General features: G+C 44.4%; 1 protein-coding gene across 1 annotated transcript in view; it reads right to left on the bottom strand.

The window, feature by feature from the left end:
* TNFSF8 (TNF superfamily member 8) overlaps positions 1 to 14,787 on the bottom strand; it is a 16,496-nt gene extending 1,709 nt beyond the window's left edge. The window contains exons 1-2 of the mRNA XM_026860629.1: positions 14,593 to 14,787; positions 7,971 to 8,016 (exon numbers count right to left, since the gene is read on the bottom strand). Coding sequence (XP_026716430.1) covers positions 7,971 to 8,016; positions 14,593 to 14,787 — 241 coding nt within the window. The remainder of the gene's footprint in view (positions 1 to 7,970; positions 8,017 to 14,592) is intronic.
* Between the last annotated feature and the right edge of the window lie 7,904 nt (positions 14,788 to 22,691).

Raw genomic sequence — 22,691 nt, 5'->3', positions numbered from 1 at the left:
CGGGAACGGCTCCCTCCCACGACCGCACCCGGGACTGCGGGCGGCTCTGCCGGCACCGCGGGGCTGCCGCCGCTCCGCACCCCGGGACGGCATCCCAGCTCCTGCATCCTGGCATCCCAGCTCCTGCATCCTGGCATCCCAGCTCCTTCCTGCATCCCAGCATCCCAGTTCCTGCATCCCAGCTCCTGCATCCCGGCATCCCAGCTCCTGCATCCCGGCATCCCAGCTCCTTCCTGCATCCCGGCATCCCAGTTCCTGCATCCCAGCTCCTGCATCCCGGCATCCCAGCTCCTTCCTTCATCCCAGCTCCTGCATCCCAGCATCCCAGTTCCTGCATCCCAGCTCCTGCATCCCAGCATCCCAGTTCCTGCATCCCAGCTCCTGCATCCCAGCACTGTATGCCAGTATTCCAGCTCCTGTATCCCAGACCCTGTACCCCACCACTTCCCCTTGCATTTTACCTCCTTTCCAGCCACATTTCACCTTCCATCTGCTCTGTGTAACCTTACCCTCCTCTCACCTTACTGAGCATTCAGTGAACAGTACTGATTATTCCTCCCTTATTTTGTGACTGTACAGAGGGGAGTTGGTACTGCCTTGTGCAGCCCACAGGCATATGGATCCGCAGACACACTATAGATTCAGGGGAATAGTGTATATCCCCGGGTCTGCAACCAGCCAAGTGGATGGGTATTTCTCATTGCTTTGACTCTGCTTCTTTACATCTCCTGGCCCTGCCGGAGCTGTGGAAGGGATGTGCATAGGAGCTTGGATGGGAGATTGGGAATATCCTGTATTTTATTCTACAGCTGAATACCAGGAATAAAGTATGAAGGAGTTTCAGTAACGCCTTACCAAATTATACTCCCCTCTCCCAGGGTACACAAGCCATCTAAGATTTCCTGTGACTTGGTTTATAAAATTCTTTTAAGTCACCCACCCTACAAGGGTCTCTGAAGGACCAGTTAATACACAAAACTAAGTTCTACTAAATCTTGATGCTGCTCCATGACTTCAGATGACATATTTCTTGTTCCTTACATAAAGAAGGAGTCTACTAAATGCAGACTGAGACAAGGATCTTATATTTTATAGGATTCCTACAACTAAGAGTACAACGAAGAGATTCAAACCTCCAGACCCTTGCAGTATCTGCATGTCCTGATTTCTAAGAGGAACTTGCCCGGGAGGATGGATAAATCATGGAGAATCTGGTGCACCCCACACACCAACCACCCCCCGTTGGTGGCTGGTAACACTGCATCCTCTGGACTCACTGTTGGAGAAGGAGGCTGTGGATATCTTGAAAGAATTGCAATCTTTCTCTGATTTCAGTAGTTGAAACACTTTTGAGGGAAGCAGGTGCTCACTGCACTCCAGGAATGAGTAAGTCATGTATCAAAGTAGCTTGGCCTTGCTGGAAATCCCCAAAGAAAAACCAAAGTCTACTTTCCTGATGTCATGTCAGTATAGTGAGTGCACAGACACTACAGAGATGTGGAGATATGGCATAGGATGGGAGAAAACCCTTCTGGCACTTATTGCAAAATAAAGCTTTTATAGTGGTGGCAACACTCTCTGGTAATGCATAGTCAGTGCCCTGAGCCCACTTGTATTACAAGTGTCCTGTACGAAGGGAGAGTATTTTTAGAGAAACTGGGTGGCATTTAGGGGGTTTACCCTACAGAGCAGAAAATCCCCTGCAGCTCAAGCAGACTTTGGAACCTGCAGCCCTGCAGCATCTGCAGAGCAAGCCAAGTGCTGTGCCTGCACACCAACAGCCTGGTGCTGCCAGGAGCCCAAACACTCAGAATATTCATGATATCTCTCGAGATCTGCCCCTCACTGACCTAGCTGTACTTTTCAAAGTGGCACTTACAATTATTGATGTCAGCAAGTTTTGTCTGTGTGTGTTCAAACCGTTTATTTGGTGACAGCTGCGTTTCTGAGAAGGCAAGTTATGGAGAAAAAATAGTTTTATAGAGACATTTCCGGTTTTTGCTCTTCTGAGTCAGCTTATAACTGTTTTCTAATTTTATTTCTCCAAGTAACTAATAGAATCTTAGAATCTTAAAATGGTTTGGGCTGGAAAGGCCTTTAAAGATCATCTCATTCCAACCCCCCTGCCATGGACATGGACACCTTCCATAGCCCAGGTTGCCCAAAGCCCCGTCCAACCTGGCCTTGAACCCTTCCAGGGAGGGGGCAGCCACAGCTGCTCTGGGCAACCTGTGCCAGGGCCTCACCACCCTCACAGGGAAGAATTTATTCTTTATACCTAATCTAAATCTACCTCTTTTTAGTAGAAAGCCACTACCTCTTGTCCTATCCCTACTCCCCCTGATCAAGATCCCCTCTCCATCTCTCCTGTAGCCCCTTTCAGCCCTGGGGGGCCGCTCTAAGGTCTCCCCGGAGCTTCTCTTCTCCAGCTGAACCCCCCAACTCTCTCAGCCTGTCCTCACAGGGGTGCTCCAGCCCCCCGAGCATCTTCGTGGCTTCCTCTGGACCCCTTGAGCAGGTCCATGTTCTTCTTATGTTGGGGGCCCCAGGGCTGAAACATTTCAGTGCAAGCCAGGAGAAGCTGAAATTACTAGAGTTCCAGGACTGATCAATGGATATGTTCAAACACAGCACCTAATTGTCTTTGCACTAGTAACAGTGTAAATTAGATGAGTTCAGAAATAATGTGAGAAGGAGGAAAAGCAAAGCCACATTTGGTACTAAGTACCAAGGAGACCATGCTGGTTTCATTGTCTGCTGTGATGCACAGATGCTCTAGATCAGGCTGCTTTAAGGAAGCCTGCTGATGAGGAAGAAGTCTTAGTAGGAAGCCATTTAAGCTATTTTGTCCTAAAGAAGCTATCAGGAGATAATTTACTTTAATTTTCCTGTCCCCTTTTACCATAAGATGAGCATCCAGAGGGTGCAGCCATGAGGAAAAGAGCCAGACTATCTCCATGAGCTTAATGCAGCTTTTCCCCACTGAGCCAAAGGGGACGCACCGCAGGACTGGGACTCAGAGGCGCTGCAGCCTCACTGACACTCCCATGATTTCCACGTGTGGGGCAAAGTGGAAAGATTCATCAAACCACAGTAGGACCCTGTCCAGCCAGGAGGAACCCAAGGGCTGTGGCACATGTGGACTCATGGGCTGCTGCCAGACAGATCCAAGATGCGACTCTGCCTGTGGAACTCTCCTCACTGCCGGCTGCCTCAGCTTCCCCACCTCTGAGAATGTATAACAGGAGCACAGACAAAGGGCAGCGAAACCACGAGCTGCAAGTGGTATGCCAGAGTGCAGAGTGTTGCTGCCCAGACATGGAAAGCCCCTCAAATGAGGTTTCTGAAGTTGTCCTAGTACCAGTCACCTCTTACAGTGAGATTCCTCTTCAGTGTGTATGGCATCACAACTGGCTGGAGGCTGAGTGTGGACAGGCCCAAGAGCAGGTCAAAAACCAGAGCTTATTTTATAAAGTAAAGAAGTATGGACAGGCAACCAACAGCTTTTGATTCCTCTGCACACCCCCCCCCCCCCCGATTTAAAATTAGGCAAGGTGCTTTCATACATCTGTCAGCATGCTGGATGTAGCAGAACTTGCCTGATTTTATTTCCCAGCAGCAGCTATCTGAAGTTGCTGTATCTGTCTTTAACTCTTTCCTTTTCAGTGTCCTGCAAAGAGCTGGTGCTGAGGGCTGTGCCAGCTGAGCGATGCTGTGACAAGTGCCAGCAGGGTGTCATCCTCTGCTTGGCTCAGTGGCAGAGCTGGGCTCTGCTGGTGGCTGTGCCTGTCACACATGCACCGAGTGCCTTCAGTCCTCAAGAGAACAAGGACTGTCACTCTGGTCTTGTGCATTGAAAGGGGACTGAACTCAGCTGCCGCTTTTAGCTCCTTCCAAAAATGGAAACTTCAGAAGTATCCCTTTCTTTCCTCCACATTTAGGAAGAACTTCTTATGAACTCATCACTACTCACCTGACTACTGCAAACCTTGTAAAGTTTAAGGCCAAAACTGTTCAGGTCTCTAGACTGCTCATCAGTATAGCATAGGTCACATAATTCCATGAGCTATTATTCTATATTTATATCTATATAAATCTATACATCTGTAACTTGAGTTTTAAGTATTGGAGAGACAAAAGATCGAACATTCAGCATTTTGTGACAATACTGATCATCTCATTATTGATTAAATCAGCAACCAGCCCCCATTATGATGAACTGGAATCTGTCGAGCTGCAGTTTCCCCCGGATGCTTGCCTAGGAGGATGTGTGTGCACTCTTTCTAGCATTTACAAGCCCAGGCTTGCCAAAATGTTTCAAACTGAGAAACAAAGCTCATCTGCCCTGACATCCCAGGAGCAGACAGAACTTTATACAGTTTCACATATATGCATGCAAACACATACATGTACTGAAGCTGAGAAGGCAAAAATCCATGAGGTCTAAATGTGAAATGCCCACTTCTGCAGAAGCCACTATCATGGGATTTGTGATTAACAGCCCAGCCATTTCATTAGTGCTGCACTGGGACAATTCCAGGCTGGAAGAGACCAGATTTAGTTGCAGAAGGACAAACTGCCCTCAGAGGTATGGATGCAAATCTAGGAAGATTTATTTGCTTCACTGTCTTCACCCTGATTTACTCTAGGGTAGCAAGGATGTGAATGCCACCTGTATTATATTCATTTCTTCAAGCCAGATTTTTATTTGGAAAGCTATTTTCCATTGAAACTGTGAATGCGGTGCTGGATTTCCTTTCCTGGTCTGTCCATCAACTGCTAATGGATCTTCCTGCCAGACAAAAATATCTTTAAATAGCGTGTGTGTGCGCATATGTATCTGCAGGTTTTTGCTTTTATAAATGAGAAGATATTTTGGTAGCATGTTTTCGCAGTTCAAAATAACAAGAAAAGCCATCAGTCCGGGATTACAATGTTTACGGGAAAACAAGGCTCAGAGAGGACAGCAAGGAGATGATGAGGGCTGAACTCCTCCAGACGTTAGCACATCATAAATTTCTCCGTGACTTAGGTTTTCCTCTGCAGAATGAAGCTAACAATAATACCTCGCTGGCCCATATTGATATATGATTTGATATTTATGAAATACGGATGATTTTCCACAGAGAAGTATTTCCACAGAAAGAATATTTCACAGACATTTAGTTCATGATGAATTTAATTCTTTCCCCCTGTTGCTCAGATACTCCACTGACAATGGCACAGAGGATTTGAGGAGATTGATACCATTTTTCACGCAAACATTTAATTAGCTGACATTGCATCGTTCTCAGTTACTGCTAGCAGATTCCTGCAAACCCATCCATTGAGAAACGACAGCTGAGTCAGGAACGTAAACCTTCTATAAATCTGCTTTAGTGCCCACTGGTGTTTAGCTAATAATAGAATATAATCTCATTGGCAATCTAAATTAAATGACCATGTTTTTCCTGCTTTAATATTACAAAATTAATTCAGAGATGTAGCCAGGTCTGGACCACTGCCCATTTGCATCATACTACAGTCTCTGCCTGAGTGCATCCCAGCTGTTCCCACTAGTACAGCCCCGCATCCCCCACTAGCATCTCTGAGATGTTTTGCAGAAGTAGGTACCATCAGCCTCCCCGTCAGTACTGACACAGGGCTAGAGCAAGGCTGGCAACTTGGCAATGCACGGTTTTTGCTTGTTTGCCCATTTTTACAGTGCAGGGCTTCGGAGCTCTGGTTTGAACAAGGTGTGTATAAACAACATCCAAATTACACTATCAACATCTGGTCTGCCTGAGAGTCAGGCACAGATCCAAATCTAACCCCACAGTAACTTCAGCCTCATCACAGTCCCCATCCTGCATTGTTTCGGATGCTTCTGGATGGGGCCTTGCAGCAGTCGCCACAACTCCCTGCTTAGAAGTCAGCAAGCGATGCCTGGCAGCGTATGACAGAGCTCCCTGCCGAGGGGCCCTCAGTAAATTACCCGCTGGGATATATTAATCAATTAGCCTTGCTTTACGCATTTTAAGAGAAAAATAAAAGGCCATTGTAATTCACTCACACTTTAATGCTCTATTACCCTGCCAGAGACATACAATAGAGACTGGCAGGCAATAAGGGGCAGGCTGATAGAGCACTTATACCCATTGCAAACAGCTTTCAGCAACTCTTTCTGCCTTGTGGGGTTTCTCTATCATTCCCTCCTTTGTCTTTCACTAATGGCATCATCTCAGATTTAGCAGCAGAAGTCAGAGCAAGAGGGTGCCGGTAATTGATATTGACCCAAAGACAGAAAGGCTTCTGGCTAAAGAGAATGGCATCTTGTACATTCCTGGAGAGAGCACATTCCTCCAGCCTGGAATCTACCAGTTATTGATGAGGAGGAAAAGCAACTGGCACAGGTTGCCTGATATGAAATTGTATATATATAAAAATATTGGATTAGAGACCTCTCCTCCCTGCCCTGGGAATGCCAGCATCGCTCAAGCTTTGCTTTGAAATGACAGTGACCTACAGATCCAGTCTCTGTGGCTGCTCCTGTGTCAATCATTAGACTCCATTCTGACAGCTTTCACTACCTCTTCCTAACTGGTGATGAAACTCAGCCATGAAAACCAGCACAGTTGTGGTGACTTCTCTGAGGTTACGCTGTTATTCAAGAGCAGGGGTTCTGCTCTGGGGCTGTACTGCCTCCCAGCTGCTGGGGACTCTCCATCATCTCGGGGACCGTGGACAACAAGGCTGATGCTTTGCAGCCCATTAGGTTTGCAAAGCTCCTTTTTGCTCACCTTTGGGGGTGCACTGAAGTGGGGCTGTGATGTGACTCTCCAAACGTCCTTATCCAAATCTGCTCTGTATGTTCAGACCCTGCTTTATTTCTGAGGAACTTTAGGTACAAAGTAAAGCACTGGAAGACTTAAGAAGGATTTAGAAAGACTTGAGGAGCTACTCTAGGAATTGTAAAACATAAAAAATGATCGTTAGGCAAGGTGGGAAGTTCTCAGGAAGGACAGAGTGTCAGGCAGGGACTACTTTGAGACCTGTGGGCTGGAAAAAGCCCGATACAGAAGAGTCCCAGATTTGAAACCTATCCAAGAGAGCATATGTGTTGCCAAAAACCTGTGTGCAAAAACACACTGCAGAAAAGATGGTTACATGATTAGGACTCTCTGGACCTTGAACTTCAATTTTCCATTCTACTAATGCTTCTAGATGAACACTGTGCTTCATTTTTCCCATCTGTAGAGTGGGAGGCGATGGTATCTCCTATCCTTCAGGACCAAGTATGCAAGAAGTCAAAATACTTGGTGTGTAACCAGGGAGACAATGTCAATTAAATAAATAGTGCTCCTCCTAATTTATACTAAGGAAAAGCAGAATCTTGGTACACTGTCTCTGCTACTCTAGTTAGACAGTCTTTTCCTATTTTGAGCTCCCTGTGCTCATACTCTACCTGTCTTAATGTCTTGCTCTGTCCCTCTTGCTGCTGCTCTCCCTTTGCTCCTTATAGACTTCCCCCATCCCTCCCCATTTTCCCCACAAACAGTAGGAAACACATGACTGCTCCAGGTCAGAGGACTACAAGAGGAGTTTCAGTTGTTTTGAAATATGTGCCAACACACTTGCACCCATGCATTGTGAAAACAGGGACGTTATGCCCACATGTGTAAGAGTCAGCCCTTAAATAAGACCTAATAGACCGATGTTCACATCCTCTGGCAAAAAGGCTCTCTTGCAGAGACACCTCAGGGCAGATTCAGACATACTTGTTATTTCCTCACTCATGTGCTGGTTTCCGGAGGTAACGAGTAATTTGAAAGCTTTTTTTTTTTTTTTTCCTCCACTACCTTGGCTTTTCACCAAGAAGAGACTTTATGTGAAAAATTAAGGTGTGCACAACTGGCTTATTTGTGATCCTGGGCAATATTTTCACTAAAAAAGAGACAAATGCATATATATAATCAGTTTAGGTGTCTTACCTGTGCTCATAGGTTTTGCGATGCCCTCTGTGGCAGGATCAGCTGCCTGAAAGAGAAGTGAGAGAAGGATGGTTATTCTGGGAGCATACCCATGTCCAAGTATGACCCTGCTTTAAAGTGAATCTTAGAAGTTTCCATTGCATGCTATGAAGGCAACACATAGCCTGATGCACAGGGAGCCAGCACCAGGCACTACAGAGGCTCCTACAGAGCCTCGCAGGTCAGCAAGGGATTGTTGAGGAGCAAACAGCTCCAGCAAGCTCTCAACTCATCCAGGTATCATCCTCAGTCATCCCCCATCAATCCCTTTTTTTCTAACATAGAAAATCTACATTTCTGACTCAGTGAGCAACTTTCTCAGTGCTGTAAGAAATGTGTGTAGCTTTTCTTGCATCTGTTTTGGAAGCACAAGCCCTGAAAACCTCACGGCTTGCAAAGCTTGGAGAGAGTAGGACAGAGGGGGACTAGACACCCTAGAGAGCCAGTGTCCATCCCTGGAAAGCCACTGTCCAGATGAAAATAAAAGCTGTAGAGCCCCAACACAGGTCTGGGAGTGACAGTGTTGTCCTGCTTCAAGTCTCCTCCTTCTTGCTGGGATGTAAATCCAAGGGTCAAAACGACATGGGGAATTGTTCTCAATCAGCATGGCCTGAAAACTGCTCAGGAAATGTGCTTCGAGTGTGACATATGGTAGGCTTCATCTGTGGTCTTTGTTTTATCACATCTCTCTGCTGTATGAACATAAAACCCTGAAGACTGTGCTTGCCTACATATTACTTGCACACAAGTGAAGTTACTGACAGCCCGTAAACATCCAGCAATGCCCTCGGGGAGCAAACAGACTGTCCCAACAGCTGAAGAAAGATACTGGTAGTGCCTCAGTGCTTGAAACTCCGTGTTGTGTCTCTTCACTCACACACACCAGGAGTCCCACAATGATTTCAGTGTCAGGGAGTGGGTTTTGCTCAGGCTCACCTAAAAAAGGCTCTCTTAGCTGGATACCAACTACCGGGACTGACTGTGCAGGCTACGCAAGCCAGGACCAATTTAACGTATCCAAGAAGAAAGTTGGGAGGTGGCACCAGCTTTGGCAGAACATTTAGTAATCTCTGGGGAGAAATGAGGCAGAACATGCATATGGTAGTAGCCATCCTCACCCACAGTGGTCTTAAACCATAATCACTTTCTTCTGGGTGCAAATAGGATAACGTGTGGTGCAGGGAGGAGGAGGATGGCTGGGCAGTGATAGAAGTCATGTTGTGTCTGTGGTATTTAATGTTCTAGTCTTAAATGTTTAAGAAGAATTTTAATTAGACTTTGGCCTAATGTGACCATGTTTTCAACCATGGCTGAAGTGTAGAGCTGCATCTGATCCCAGTAGAACAATGTTCTCCTTTGGTCTAGCACAAAATGCCCTGTCCTGTGACCAGAGATGTCATAGGTGCTTCAGGATTTGGGTATCTGTAATAGCTGATCTGTTTCTTTTCTTTCCCCACACCTATGTAAGACAGGGCAGAAGTTATCTGTTGAGACAAAGTGTTTCTCCAGGTGATCTTCCTAAGCTGTACAGGAAGGCTGCTGCGTTAGGAGAACAGGAATCTAGAGCTGTACTTTGAAAAAACACGCATTTCTGAGATTTTTATCCCCTACACTACATCCTCCGTCCCAAACTCTCATGGATCCTGTGCACCCGTATCACCAAATGTGGGACTGGAACAGTCTCAGCTGAAAATCCTCCCAAGGCCCATCTATCTGCCAGAGCCTCTCATCTCCTGTCTTGGGCCCTTGCACCGGGCTGTCCCTCTCACACGCGCTCAGGGTGCGGGGAGGCATTACTTTTCAATGCAATGTATGAGCATTTCTGTCCTCTGCAGAGAATTAATGACATTTTTGCATGGGAGAAAGGTGGTGCTCTGTCCCCAACTAGGTTATGCTAAATGAAATCCTCTGCTGCCTGTAGAGAAATATTTGGTGAAGTGATTGAGACATTAACATCGGTGAGGTGTCCCCCTTGCAGCCCTCCCTCGGAGATGACATGCAGGACAAGGCTGATGGCTCACAGCTTGCTTTGTAGTCAGGGCAACAGGAACAAAATTAAAATGTACTAACGTATTGTGTTCTCACCTGGGAAGTCTCCCAGTGGGTGAAAACAGCAGATACTAATGCAATTTATTTTTGTGACTATTGAGCAGATATTAAAATAAACTTTTGAGCTTATTTTGAAATATTACTGACATTACTTCTTCCTTTTCCAACAGCAAAAATATCACATGTAACACTGCAATTTGGAATGCAAAGAGGCACACAGTAGGAGCACAAAGAGATTAAATTCTACAGTGCCAGCTCAAGAAGAATTCATGACAATGAGTTTCACCCTGTCTGGAGCGATCTGGGTGCTGCTGCTGAAGGATCTCAGTCTTTACTCAGCAAGCAGAATAATTTGAGTTTTCTTCATTAGAGAAAATGATAATCAGGTGCCAGTGAAAGTAATTTCTTTCTTCTTTCACTTTATCATTTTACAAGAAATTTTCCCAAGCTGACTGGTGCTGCTAGAGGGTCATTCTAATGTTCTGTGTGAGAACTCTGAATATTAATTTAACCATAGGTCTTTGAAGTGTGTATCTGCCTCTAGAAAGTCCAGGAAAACACACCTCCAAGCCACAGTCCACCAGAAACTGGCCTGGGGTCAGCTTAACTAAGTCCAGGTCTCTTCCAAGAGCACGTCCGCACAGCAGCTTTGCGAGGATGAGCTCTTTGGACTGCTGTCCTCGAGGGAAGCTTTGCAATTTGGAAAAAAGCCTCAAGGCTCTCCCACATTTCTGCTCAGCCTCAAACCACCCGTACCTGCCACTGGCTGAGGGGAAGGCAGGTGTGACCCTGCGTTGCCAAGAGGCAAAGGTAGAAACTAGACATGAAAAACTCCAGAAAGTGGAGCACTGTCCCTGCAGCTGATCTGATAATGAGCATCACAGGAAACAGAGCCCTGTGTGAAATTCAGTTTTTCCAGTACTGACAAAACCTATTAAAGTGACGCCTCTAGACAGCAGGTGACTGTCACTGTACAGAATACCAACGGCAAGAGCTGGAACAGCGCAGTTTTCTTCTAAAATGCATCAGTGGTTTTCCTGTGGGGTTCAACGAGTGGGAAATGTGCTTTTAGGGGCAATTTTCTGTGGGTTTTTTGTCAGGGTTGTCCGCCAGAGGGGGCCAATAGGCACCGATTGGGGCAGCCCGTGAGAAGACAATTTTTAAGCAGACAGAAATCACCCATAGCTAGTGCAGGAACGTGCTAGGTGCTGTACGAGGCATTTCTGGTTACGGCAGTCTCACGGCTAAAGGGGCTTTACAATTTTAACTCCAGCAGCCTTGAAATCTACATCAGCAAATACAAATAACTACACTGACTTTTAGCTTTTACCACATCGGTTCCTTAACCGCGCTGAAAAGATTTGCCCATGCAGTTTGGGAGGTTAAAAATATAAAGTTTACAAAATCCAGAGCAGTGACAGTCTGTCCCAAATTATGGACTTTCAATGTTCACACAGAATTTGTCCACAGAGGCAGGTGGCCTAGGTGTCTGGTACGGCTAAGATTTGCTAGGGTCTGTGTGTCTTAAAAGTACATTTGTCTAGTCCTTTCTGTCCATACTCCTTCATTGCTTTTACATACATGTCTCTATATATGCAAATATCTACATAGAAGTGTATACATACATATAACCAGCAGCACTGAAATGTGGCAGGCAAAAGGTGGAGGGTTTTCACACTCTTAGATCAGTATTAAGAAGAAAAACAAAGGCTACAGACCACCATACAGTGACTACTGTTATTCCAGAGAAAAAATAAAGTCACCTGTGAAAGATCAAGGCAAGTGAATGGCCTGAAGCTAAGGGTTTCTGCAGATGAAAGCTGAAGAAATTAACTGACTTCAGCACTGCATCTAGTTAGTTCCAAAAAACATATTTTAGTTCCAAAAAATGACATTTCCCAGGTCTGACACTGACGTGCTGTGACACCCTTTTTGAAAACAAGGCGTAAAGGAAATTTCTTGGTGTATCAGAAAAAAAGGGATGGAGGGATAATGTGTATTAGAAGTGCTGCTAGATTCAGAGAAGCAGCTTTGGAATCATAGTTGCTTTTTTGTTTTGGTCTTTCATGTTGGATTTCCCTTGTTCGGAGCACCTAGATTTTGGGTGATGAGAATGCCTTGCTTCTATACAGTTTGGTTTTCCCTTTCCAATGTGTCTTCCTTCATCTTAAACTAGGCGAGTGTGAAATCATCATAAAGAAGTGAAATGGCCAACTCCCATGTACCTGCAGGGGGGCTAGGGGACGGTGTGATCTGCTTGCCACCAGAAGCCTCCTCTTATTGCAGTGGTACCCGAGGCTTGGCTCACAAGGCCTGCCTTGTCCCTAAGACTCTCCAACACTCCTTTGAACAGGGGAAAGTAAAAGTTTCTGTCTCAGCTCAATATAGGGAGGTCATGAAGTTGTCACCATTGCTCTTGTGGTCAAGGACCGCTCCTGTAATCCAGCAGACAACATCTGGAGAGAAAACCAGATCTTTCCAAGTGGTTGATCACACAAAATATTGGTCTTCTCTTCAGAAGTTCCAAAGAAATTAATTAAGCCATTGGTGATGCTTTTATTCCTACAGCAACAGGAATCAATATCCACAGGGGTCCAAGTACAAGAACCCCCCCAGACGCCTTGTCCTGGAGCTACTGAAGTCAATATTACAAGATGCTCAGCCCAGACACAACTGTATTTACCCGAGGAGTTTGTGCCTAACCTTACACTGACAATCTGACTGTGAGCTGGTGGTTTTGGAGTAAGCTCTGGAGTTTCTTGAGGAACCCGTCTCACAGAATCAACACTTGTTCTCTGGTCTGGAAATTCAAGACCAGTCATGGATGGAGGGTGACTATGCTGCTTCGGAACTTGGGGCCTTTCAGCTCCCTGAGAGCAAGAACACAAGTTATGCTTTTGCGGCCAAATTCTTCTCTCAGTGTAAAATTCCTGCTCGATTTTATTTGTGTCTCACACCTCAGCTTCCTACTTTCTCCTTTAGCCAAGCTCATTTCCAAAGCAGCTGCAATAATGTCATTACTCTTTTAAATGAAAACCTTGACTCTTTCAGTAATATTGTTTCTCTGGCAACTAGTGTAACTGCGTTTATCCTGATGGAGAGGTAATGTAATGCTTACTTTCATAATAAGTACAAATGAAAGCCTCATTATATAGGAAAGCTGTGGCAATTCTGTAATTACCCAGGCTGTTATTTTAAAGATCTCCCTTAATGTCCCACTATTTATCATTTGAAAACCCTCATGTCTCATTCTAACTGTGCCCAAACTGCTTCTCTTTTAGAAGAACACTGATTTCAGGTAAATGACTCCTCTTTGGTGAAACTTAAAGGAATATCAGTCAAGCCTTCATGGTTTAATTTCTGGGTAATGTGCATACACAGACACACAGATTGCAGAGGGTAAATTTAGTAAGTGAAAATAGTGAGCTGAAAGGTCATATTTTGTTTTCCATAGCTAACTTCCTCCAGCAGCCCCATGCTAGTGCTTTCATTCTATGAATAGTAGTGAAGGTTCTTCAGCACTTAGATTTTTGCAGTAAGATTTCAAAGACTGTAGAACCTGGCATTTTAACCTGGTAAAGTTCATTGTAAGATTAGAAATGCACTTTTTATATTCACAACCACATGTACCTCTGCCTTGGCTGTAACAGTCTCACTGATTCCCCTGTTCAACCCCAGATCCACTTGAGAGCAGTCCTCTATTTTAAGAAGGAAAAAATGTCTGTAGGCAGAGGGAACAGTTGTTTCTGTGAGATCTTGCCTCATTTATATCCTCATCATCCTTACTATAGCTCTACTTTTGCACTGAAAATCACACCCAAGAACAGGACTCTCAAAAAGGAGAGCAGCAGTGAGATACTTTGCCCCATCCACTGCTCTGGGTAGTTCAAGAGAGCTCTGCTTCACATCACGGTGCATTCCAGCAGACAGTCACACACAGTGTCACACACAGACATGCTTTGTGTTACGTCTGTTACTGAAATTTATCATTATTTCAAAGGAACACGTGTAGACCCTACCAGACCAGACCATCTCAGACAGTGGTTGCTCTCCAAAGAAGCAACAGGAGACACATGTAAAACCAGGTAGCAGACACTGAGGCACTGATCTATCTTCTCTCTACCTCTTCTCCCAATTAGGCAGGACAGAGGGTGGCTTGCATCTTGGATTATGAGCTTTCCACTTCCATTTACAGAGTAGAAATTGAATGCTAGAAATTAATGCTGTCCATGGAGAAAGGTCCTCTTTTTTTGAAAGTTATTTTCTCTCCCTTTGTTTCATCTTTCTCTCCCCTAATTCAGGTGTGCGCATTTATAACAGGGGACAATGACTGGTTTTCAGAATAAAGTTTGGAGAGAAAGAAAGAAGAAAGAAAAAGAAAGAGAAAGAAAGGAAGAAAGAAAGGAAGAAAGAAAGGAAGAAAGAAAGGAAGAAAGGAAGAAAGAAAGAAAGAAAGAAAGAAAGAAAGAAAGAAAGAAAGAAAGAAAGAAAGAAAGAAAGAAAGAAAGAAAGAAAGAATAAAGAAATTTCTTACCGTCCTCTGAACGACTAAGACCATGATAGTGGCTAATGCAAAGATGAGTAACGCAGCAAGGGTAGCGATGGTGAAATACAAACATGTCTTGTTAGTGGTTCCAAGCCTGCTTGAAACGGTGTCTTCATTCCCATGCATGGCTGATTCATGAGAGTCCTTCACCTGAGAAAGTGTTTGCTCTTGTGCCGAGCACATTCTTATATAGCTCTCAGGGTTCTGCTCTGTATCTCCCCTTGATCAGGTTCAAGTTGCAGCCCATCTCTGCTCCTGGCAGGATTTTCCCCCTTCATCCTGGCTCATGTGATCTGGAAAAAAAAACTTCATCACTTGTAGTACAAAGAAAGAGGGACCTGGGGGCGTGAAGCAGGACGCAGCTGTGAAGAGGGGAAAGAGCTTCATGTCTTGATCAGGGATTTCTCCACGGCAGTCTCGTATGCTGCATCGGAGGTTTCTGATGTCAGAAGGTGAATAGTTACCAAGATCAGTTGTGCCCCCTCCCCCCGCCACTAGCTTTCTGTGAAATGGAGAGCTATGCAAATTCTGTTTCATTTTATACTCAGGACAGCTACAGTTCGGTACAGTAAATCACCCCGGAGCTCTGCCTTCCTGTTGCACAGAGTAACCTCTTGGTCTTCCTTGTAGCGTCACAGAGCTGCAGTCTCCAGAGCCGTGTTCGGAGGTGACCTAGGCTTTGTGTTTGGTGACCATTGCTCTTGTCTGTGAAGATCTGGAGATGTTTGGTAAGATTTTCATTGAAGTATTTCATAGAAATGTGTCAGGAAGATGTCTTTGACGCAGGATGCAAATTCTAGGCAGAGGCATCGAAAGAAAGCCGTCCCACTGAAGTACCTGTAAGCGTTGATGTTAGGACGTGCCCACAGAGGGTGTCTGTATTCACCTCCCTGCCCTGGCTTATTTGCAGCTAGTGAATTAATGCTGGTTTCTATCCTGGGACTATCACCCAGCCACAGGGCTTCTCACTCAAACCAGATTTCTTTAACTGGAAACATTCCTACTTCAGTACAGTGTGGAAGGATCAGTCATTTCTAACCCTGCATTTTTTGTGTGAGATGACTCCTTGCTTTCTGGCCAGCCCACCTCAAAAGATACTTGGGTGTTTCTGAAAATTTTCACAGTTAGATGTGTGCCCTATTTTGATTCATATCTATGGAAGCTAGTTAATGCATGTAACATGATCAAAATGACTAGGAGTATCATTTGTCTCAGCTATTCCCAGTTTGGTAACATGAGGATATCAGAGAGGCCAAACAGGATCTTACCAATGGTCCACTGTTGTGGTTTGAGCCCAGAGGGAAACTGAGCAGCACGCAGCCACTCGCTCACCCCTTTCCCTTCAGGAATGGGAAGGAGAAAATACAGCAGAAGGCTCTGGAACAGGGGTAAGGATAGGAAGGGGTTGATACACCTGTTACGGCCATAGGCAAAAGACAGATTTGACTGGGGAAGAAAAAGAACATCAATTTAATTCAAGCACTAACAACAACATTTAACAAACAGAGTAGGACAGTTAGAAGCATTACCACACGTTAGAAACACCTTCCTCCCAGCCCTCCCTTCTTCCCAGGCTCAGTTTTTCTCCCAGTTTCTCTACCTCCTCCCCTGTAGTGGTGCAGGGGGCAGGGAATGAGAGTTGCCATCAGTCCCACCGCTCCTTCCTCCTCGGAGGGAAGACTCCTTGCATTATTTCCCTCTCCAGTGTGGAGTCCCTCTCATGGGAGACAGTCCTCCACAAACTTTCTACAACGAGTCCTTGAGTCCTTCCCACAGGCCACAGCCCTTCCTGAGCTGCTCCAGCGTGTGTCCCTCTCGTGTGTTGCAGTCCTCCCAGTGACAAACTACAACACTGCCCCCACTTCTTCCCACAGAGTCCTGGCCTTCTTCAGATGCATCCCCCTGCTCTGGCGGGGGGTCCTCCGTGGGCCGCAGTTCAGCATCTGCTCCACCGGTGCCGTCCATGGGTGGCAGGGGGATACAGGGGGGCTCTCTGCTCGGGCACATCTCCCCCGCTTCTTCCACCTTTCTTCCACTGACCTCGATGTTGGCATAGGTGTTCTCCTCACAACTTCTCCCCACAACTCCTCCCAGGCTCCTCTTCTTAAAAATGTTATTGCAGAAGCACATCTACCATTGCTAATTGGCTCAGCCTTGGCCACATGTGGGTCGGGCCTGGAGCTGGGGGGAGCTTCAAGAAGCTTCTCAGAGGGGCCATCGTTGTAACCCCCTTCCCTGCTACCAAAAACCCCCACCACACGCACAGACCCAGGACATCCATCTAGCTCAAGACCTTGCCTTCGGTAGGAAGCAACAAGAGATGCTAAGGGAAGAATATCAGAACAGAAACAGCAAGTATTTATTGAGTGTAATTCTCCAGTTTCCTTTGATTTGGGCTTGTGGGACTCCCAAACCAGAGGGAGTACCTTTCTGGTTTAATCCAGTTCTTTACACCCCTGACATTACAGAGTCCTGGCATCTTACTCTTATTACTACTATCTTTAATAAAATCACTAGAGCACAGCACTACAAAGGCTTCTATAGATTTCCAAAGTAGTGTTTTTTCAGAGCATCTCTTGTCACCGTGGAAACCGGCACAATCTATTTTAATCAGAGACAAAGGGAAGCAGCCTTCTCACCTTAAGGATGAAAGAATAGTTTCACTTGGCCAGGTCTTCCTCATGAAATTTGTTGCTCAAGCCTGACAGGTTGGGTGAGGTGGATCCTCACCTGCTGGCTCTGGCCTGGTGGATGCGCAATTTCTGGACAGCCACTAGCAGCAATTGTTTTCACCGTGGTTTGTACTGGAAATTAACTTTGACTTGCAAGGGAAAGATTTACAGTCTTGCCTATGAAATTTCATTTGACCCCTTAGAGCAGGCATTCTGCAGAGCACCAAACCCACCCTTTAGGAAGCGGAACATGGAGGTCCTCTAACATCATCACTGCTCCTCAGCCCTCCTTGACAGTGTGACAGTTCTGAAATGCAGGAAAATCCATATTACAAAGACCTTGCAGTGACTGGCAGCACCTACTGTTCTTGAAAAAAACAATTCAGGATCATTTGTTCATGGCTGAGCAGATACATACCTCACAAAGGCAGTCGATTTTCAAGAGAATAATGGTGATGTAGTTTTAAGGATGTCACATCATGCTTGGAGGCATGCAGAGGCCATGGTACTCTGTGACCTTGCAAGCTTTTAAGATTGCACATGGATGTGCATGGTCATCTCTTCAAACTGTAAAGCACTTGTGTTAAACTTACCTACTAGTAGACAACCAGATACTGTAGCGGTGATAACTATGAAAGAAAAAGAGATCAGTGAAGGCCAGTGAGGGAAAACCAGACAAATTAATCCCTTGTGTAAACAAGCTCAACCCAGATTAAATTTGGCCTATTATTTTCTAAGCTACATTTGTTTAGCTCACTAGTGCAACACTGGAAACCCACAGAGCTGACTGAGTTGGAAATGCTGAAATCTGCTGGGAAGGTCACATCATAATACGTAGGAGCACAGAGCATCCATTCATGCAGTGATACCATGCTATACAGTGTTACGAGACAGCAAAGGCAAAGACCTAACATTTCCCCAGGTAAAAGCAGGATCTATGAATGATTCACCTTTTGTGATGGGTTAAATATCTTGACATGTAGAAGTGAAATACTGCTTGGCTAAGACAGCACACTGTCAAGGCAGCCAGTAGTTTTTAAACAGGATAACATTGCAGAATGAGTGGATACTTCTGTAGGTTTGTCTTAGAAAGTAAATAAACCACTGCACTTCTCCATTAAATAGGTGTTCTTGGGCTACTGTGTCTGCATATCCTGGCATGTAGGTGGTGATGCACTTTCAAACATAACTTCAGTGCAATGCTCTGTTACCCTCGAGTTCCTAACAATGTCACTCTACAAACCATATCACGGTAGAATCTGCCTGATTATGCCTGATTTCCAGAGCACAGTTCACTGCTTTCATGTCTTCTGACCAAAGTTGCATCAATTCTCACAGGCTCCACTTCAAGCGGGTGCTTACCCTGTATTTGCATTGGCATGTGCTGCAAAGACCTTTGCACAAAAGGATGAAGGGGGAGAAAACAAGTGAACCAGAAAACCAGCAGTTCTAATTATTTATTGGCAGATATTGCAAGTGACTGCCTTTAGCAGAAAAATACAAAATATCCCAGGCCCTTGGTAATATTTATTTATCTACTTCTCTGCTGAAAGGAAATGATCTTGCTGAGAACTGAAAACCCATCCACATGGTCAGTGGAAATTCACCCTTGACAGAAGTCTGTGAGAACTGAAAACCTTTCTGGAAGACATTAATGGCCAGTTCTTCAAAGCTGCATAGGTACCCAGATGTCACTGAAATCCAGGGGTGTGAAGTATATCGATGCCTTTAGAAACTTCTGGTTTTATCCTCTGTGGGAACTGAGTTCATTTCTCATCAAAATTATCATTCATGTTTACATCCATGTGGTTTGCTCCCAGAACCTTGTCCTTAGCTTTTCAAGATCTAAGAGTGCTCAGAGAAGATGCACCATGATGTATTCCTAGTACCCTCCTGATTAAGGGTCTTAGACAGCAAAGATGCTATTGGGCTTCTTATTTTCAAAGAGAGACCCCTAAATATAGGGTTATTTAATGTCAGCTGAGTTGCACCTGAGTGCACACGTAAACATGCGAGCACATGTGGACGCTTCTAAATCATTTGATAGGGAAATGCAAAACCAGTAAATTGAGGTTACTGCATAACGCCATCAGCGCCCAAAGTATGAATCATCTTGTTGTTGGATGTTTTTTAAGTTTCCTCCGATGAATCACTCCCTCGCATTACACTTCAGTGTTATGTCTGTACTCCACATCTCAGCCCAAGCCAAGGGAGATGGGTGCCTGGGTCAGGGTTGACAAAGTTGTTTTTTAAAATTATATTTATTAGAATGTGTGTCCATTCATCATGATCCTAATCCAAGGCTGGGCACAGAGTGAAGTAAATAACACTCCAATATCACACTCCTAAAGCTGTTGCAATGGTATTGTTGGCTGTCATCATAAAATGGTCTTTTGAGGGAGCTGCTGTGTCTCTCTTATCCATCCAAGCCTTCTGCTCCTGCAACATATTGGAAGGTTTCCAAGAATAGCAATGTTCTTTTCTCATTTTCTTTCTCAAATAAAATTACTGAATAAAAATAGACATCAGATGTGAGGAAAATAAGAGAAAAAAAGAAAGGTTAGAGCTGCTATTGCACAGTATTATCTCCTCAGGAAGCTATGTGCTGTTTATTCGTGCTGTGCAACTGTCTTCCTTATTCAAAAGAATTATATCACTCAGCCTTTTAAGGCAATAGAAAAACAGGTATATTAAATTAGCCGAAAATTTGCTATAGGGGGAAAAACCACCTCTTTATATTGTAGGTGATATGCACCATCCATCTCTTTTGAAAGTGCAGGTAGAAATCAGAGGCATTAGGATAGATAATAAAATGCAATAATAAAGCAGTACAAATGGAACAGTTATAAAAGTGCAATAACTTCCACAGATTTGTCAGATACTGCATTTGCTCAGTAGAAGTGCCCAAACAGCAACAGTTCTCCCCATGCAACATCCTCCCCAAACCAGGGAGCTGCCTGCTTTGCTGGAAAATCTTTGGTATCTTTTAGCAGCATTTGCTGGTAAGAGTCAATCCATGTGGAAAAGCTCTTTTCTGGGTATTAAACCCTTCTGTATTCTGAATAATGACTTGCGAGCAAGATGAAGATTATAACTCATGAATCTGAAAACTGGAAGGAATGGGAAAATTAATAGCATAGCTTAAATGATATAAAAAAGCAGAGTTATTTAGAATGTGATTTTCAGGTATGTCTAGAGATTTCAGATACCTGAAATTCCAGTTATTCTGTTACCAGAAAAAAAAAAAAAACAACCAACAAAACAAAACAAAACAACAACAAAAAAAACACAACAGAAAAACCCATTAAAAAAACCCAGAAATCACCAGGAGGATCTTAATTTCCAGCATGGTTCTCATAATTTCCTGAAAAACAGGCTATTTCTATGTGATTCAAACAGCATAATAAAAAATTGAGCCAGAAGTACATTAAGGCTCTGGTGCCTACTCTGGGGTCTAAATCGAAAAGAAAGAGGATTGTATCAATTTCAAGTTCATTAAGAGAGAGAAAAAGGACATTGACACTTGCTGGTCTGAGTACGGTTCTTAAAGTCTCTGGATATACCTGAAAATCTTGGCCTGAGCAAATCCCTGAAGTGGTTTTGGGTCAGCAGGAGGAAGTTCTAATAAATGGATTTGGGTGGCGTCAACAAATAACCGTAATCAGTGAAATGCACTCGAATGGAGGGAATGGCTCCATTTCATTGTGCTGGATTTCGGATGAGGTCTGGAGAGAACACGCTGTGACCAGGTGTTGTATGAGGCGCATTGGCACCGAAACCAGCTGTACCTTGATATACCCAGGGTTGGCAGAGAAATGCAGCATTGCCATCAGCGCATCACAGCAAAGGATCTTACACTCAACGAGTGTAAAAGATTCATGGATTTTAAGTCAGAAAAGGGCTTTTAGATCACATGACCTGACATGCTATTGAGGAAAAGGGCACACAGTTTTACCTGGAAAATAGTAATTCTGATAAGCCAGTCAAATGAGATGGTGGGATGGGGTGGGGTGAGCTGTGGGACGGGATCAGACTTGAGAAGTGTTTTGCATCTGTGTGTGACCTTCCCACCCCACCTAAGGAAGAGTGTGAGCCATGTAGACACCTGGGGATGAAGATGAGCAATGGTTTTGGAAAGTATGACAGGGCCTCTTAGATGGAAAAGGGTACTCAGGAGTCTTTGGAGATAGAGATATAAGGGTCTAGGTTAGGAAAGGCATTGACCTGGAAATGTTAGGCTGTAATAATAAGAATTTTCCTTTCCATGAATAAGAAACTTTTAGTAATTTGTCATGGTAGGAAGTGGAATCCTGAACTAAAGACTAGTTGGTCTGACATGTCAAAAGCTAATATTTGTGTTTGCTGTGCACAAGAAGTGTGTTGAAAGCTTTTGATTGAAGAGAGATGAGTGATCTGCAGGTCAGATGGAAAATAATGAAACCTTCATAGGGAGCACATCATTTCTGGTTAAACTTCACTAGAAGAGCAGAATTACACCACGACTGCATTTAGCTGACAGTATAATGTATCCAGATTTGAAATAAAGATCACACGAAAGGACAACATTCTACATTTGACAGCTGCTAAATCTCCCTGTGTCTTATAAAGAGGAAAATATGCAGTCTGCTCAGCGTGGCATTCATACACTAAAACCTATTGGGAAATAATATGAGAACCAGCGAAAAGCCAAAGTCGCAACTACCTTGAAATGCAGTCTATACATCACAAGAAGAACAGGAATGTAGGGCAAAAGTATATTTATAACTTTGGCAAGTTGAAAGGCTTCAGTAGTTCACCTTCTCAAAATAATAGAACTCCATCACTCTTCTTCCCAGGGAAGAAACTGTGAAGTTATTTATTTTTTCCATCCCTATAGTGCAAGGAAGGAAACAGCTTGCAAAATTTCCACTGTAGCATATGTGACAGTTAGCTGCCTTAGATATCAGTGCTACCTTATGTCACCTCACGGTCTGGGATGGGTTTATCCTCACAGCACCCGTTTAGGTAGGTCAGTGTTGGTGTTTCTCCTCTATCTTCCTGTTAAAGATAAGCAATAAAGCATCAGAAGCTGAAAGTGCTTCTATATGGGCTCAGTGGTTAAATACACCTGTGCACTCAAGTTGGGGACCCTCTTCAGGTGTTGGTGCCCATAAAGGCTCCTTGAAGAGGTCTCCAGGCCTCTACAGAGTTGATGTGACATGACTCAGGAGCCTGAGCACACACAGAAAAGCTGAAGCCAAGGGCATTTTATCTTAAGTGATCTCTCAAAATCCACAAAAAAAAAAATAAATCAATGATAAAAGGAAATAAATCCTATCTCCTCAGGGAGATAAGAGCTTTCTCTCTAGATGTGGAATTAGTAGAAATCCTAAGAACGAGGCAAGAATCATGTTTCAGACAGCCTTAAGTGATGAA

Source organism: Athene cunicularia, assembly GCF_003259725.1.
Source record: "Athene cunicularia isolate RWA chromosome 17 unlocalized genomic scaffold, athCun1 chr17_part1, whole genome shotgun sequence".
Classification (NCBI taxonomy): domain Eukaryota; kingdom Metazoa; phylum Chordata; class Aves; order Strigiformes; family Strigidae; genus Athene; species Athene cunicularia.
This window is presented reverse-complemented; position numbering and strand designations above follow the sequence as displayed.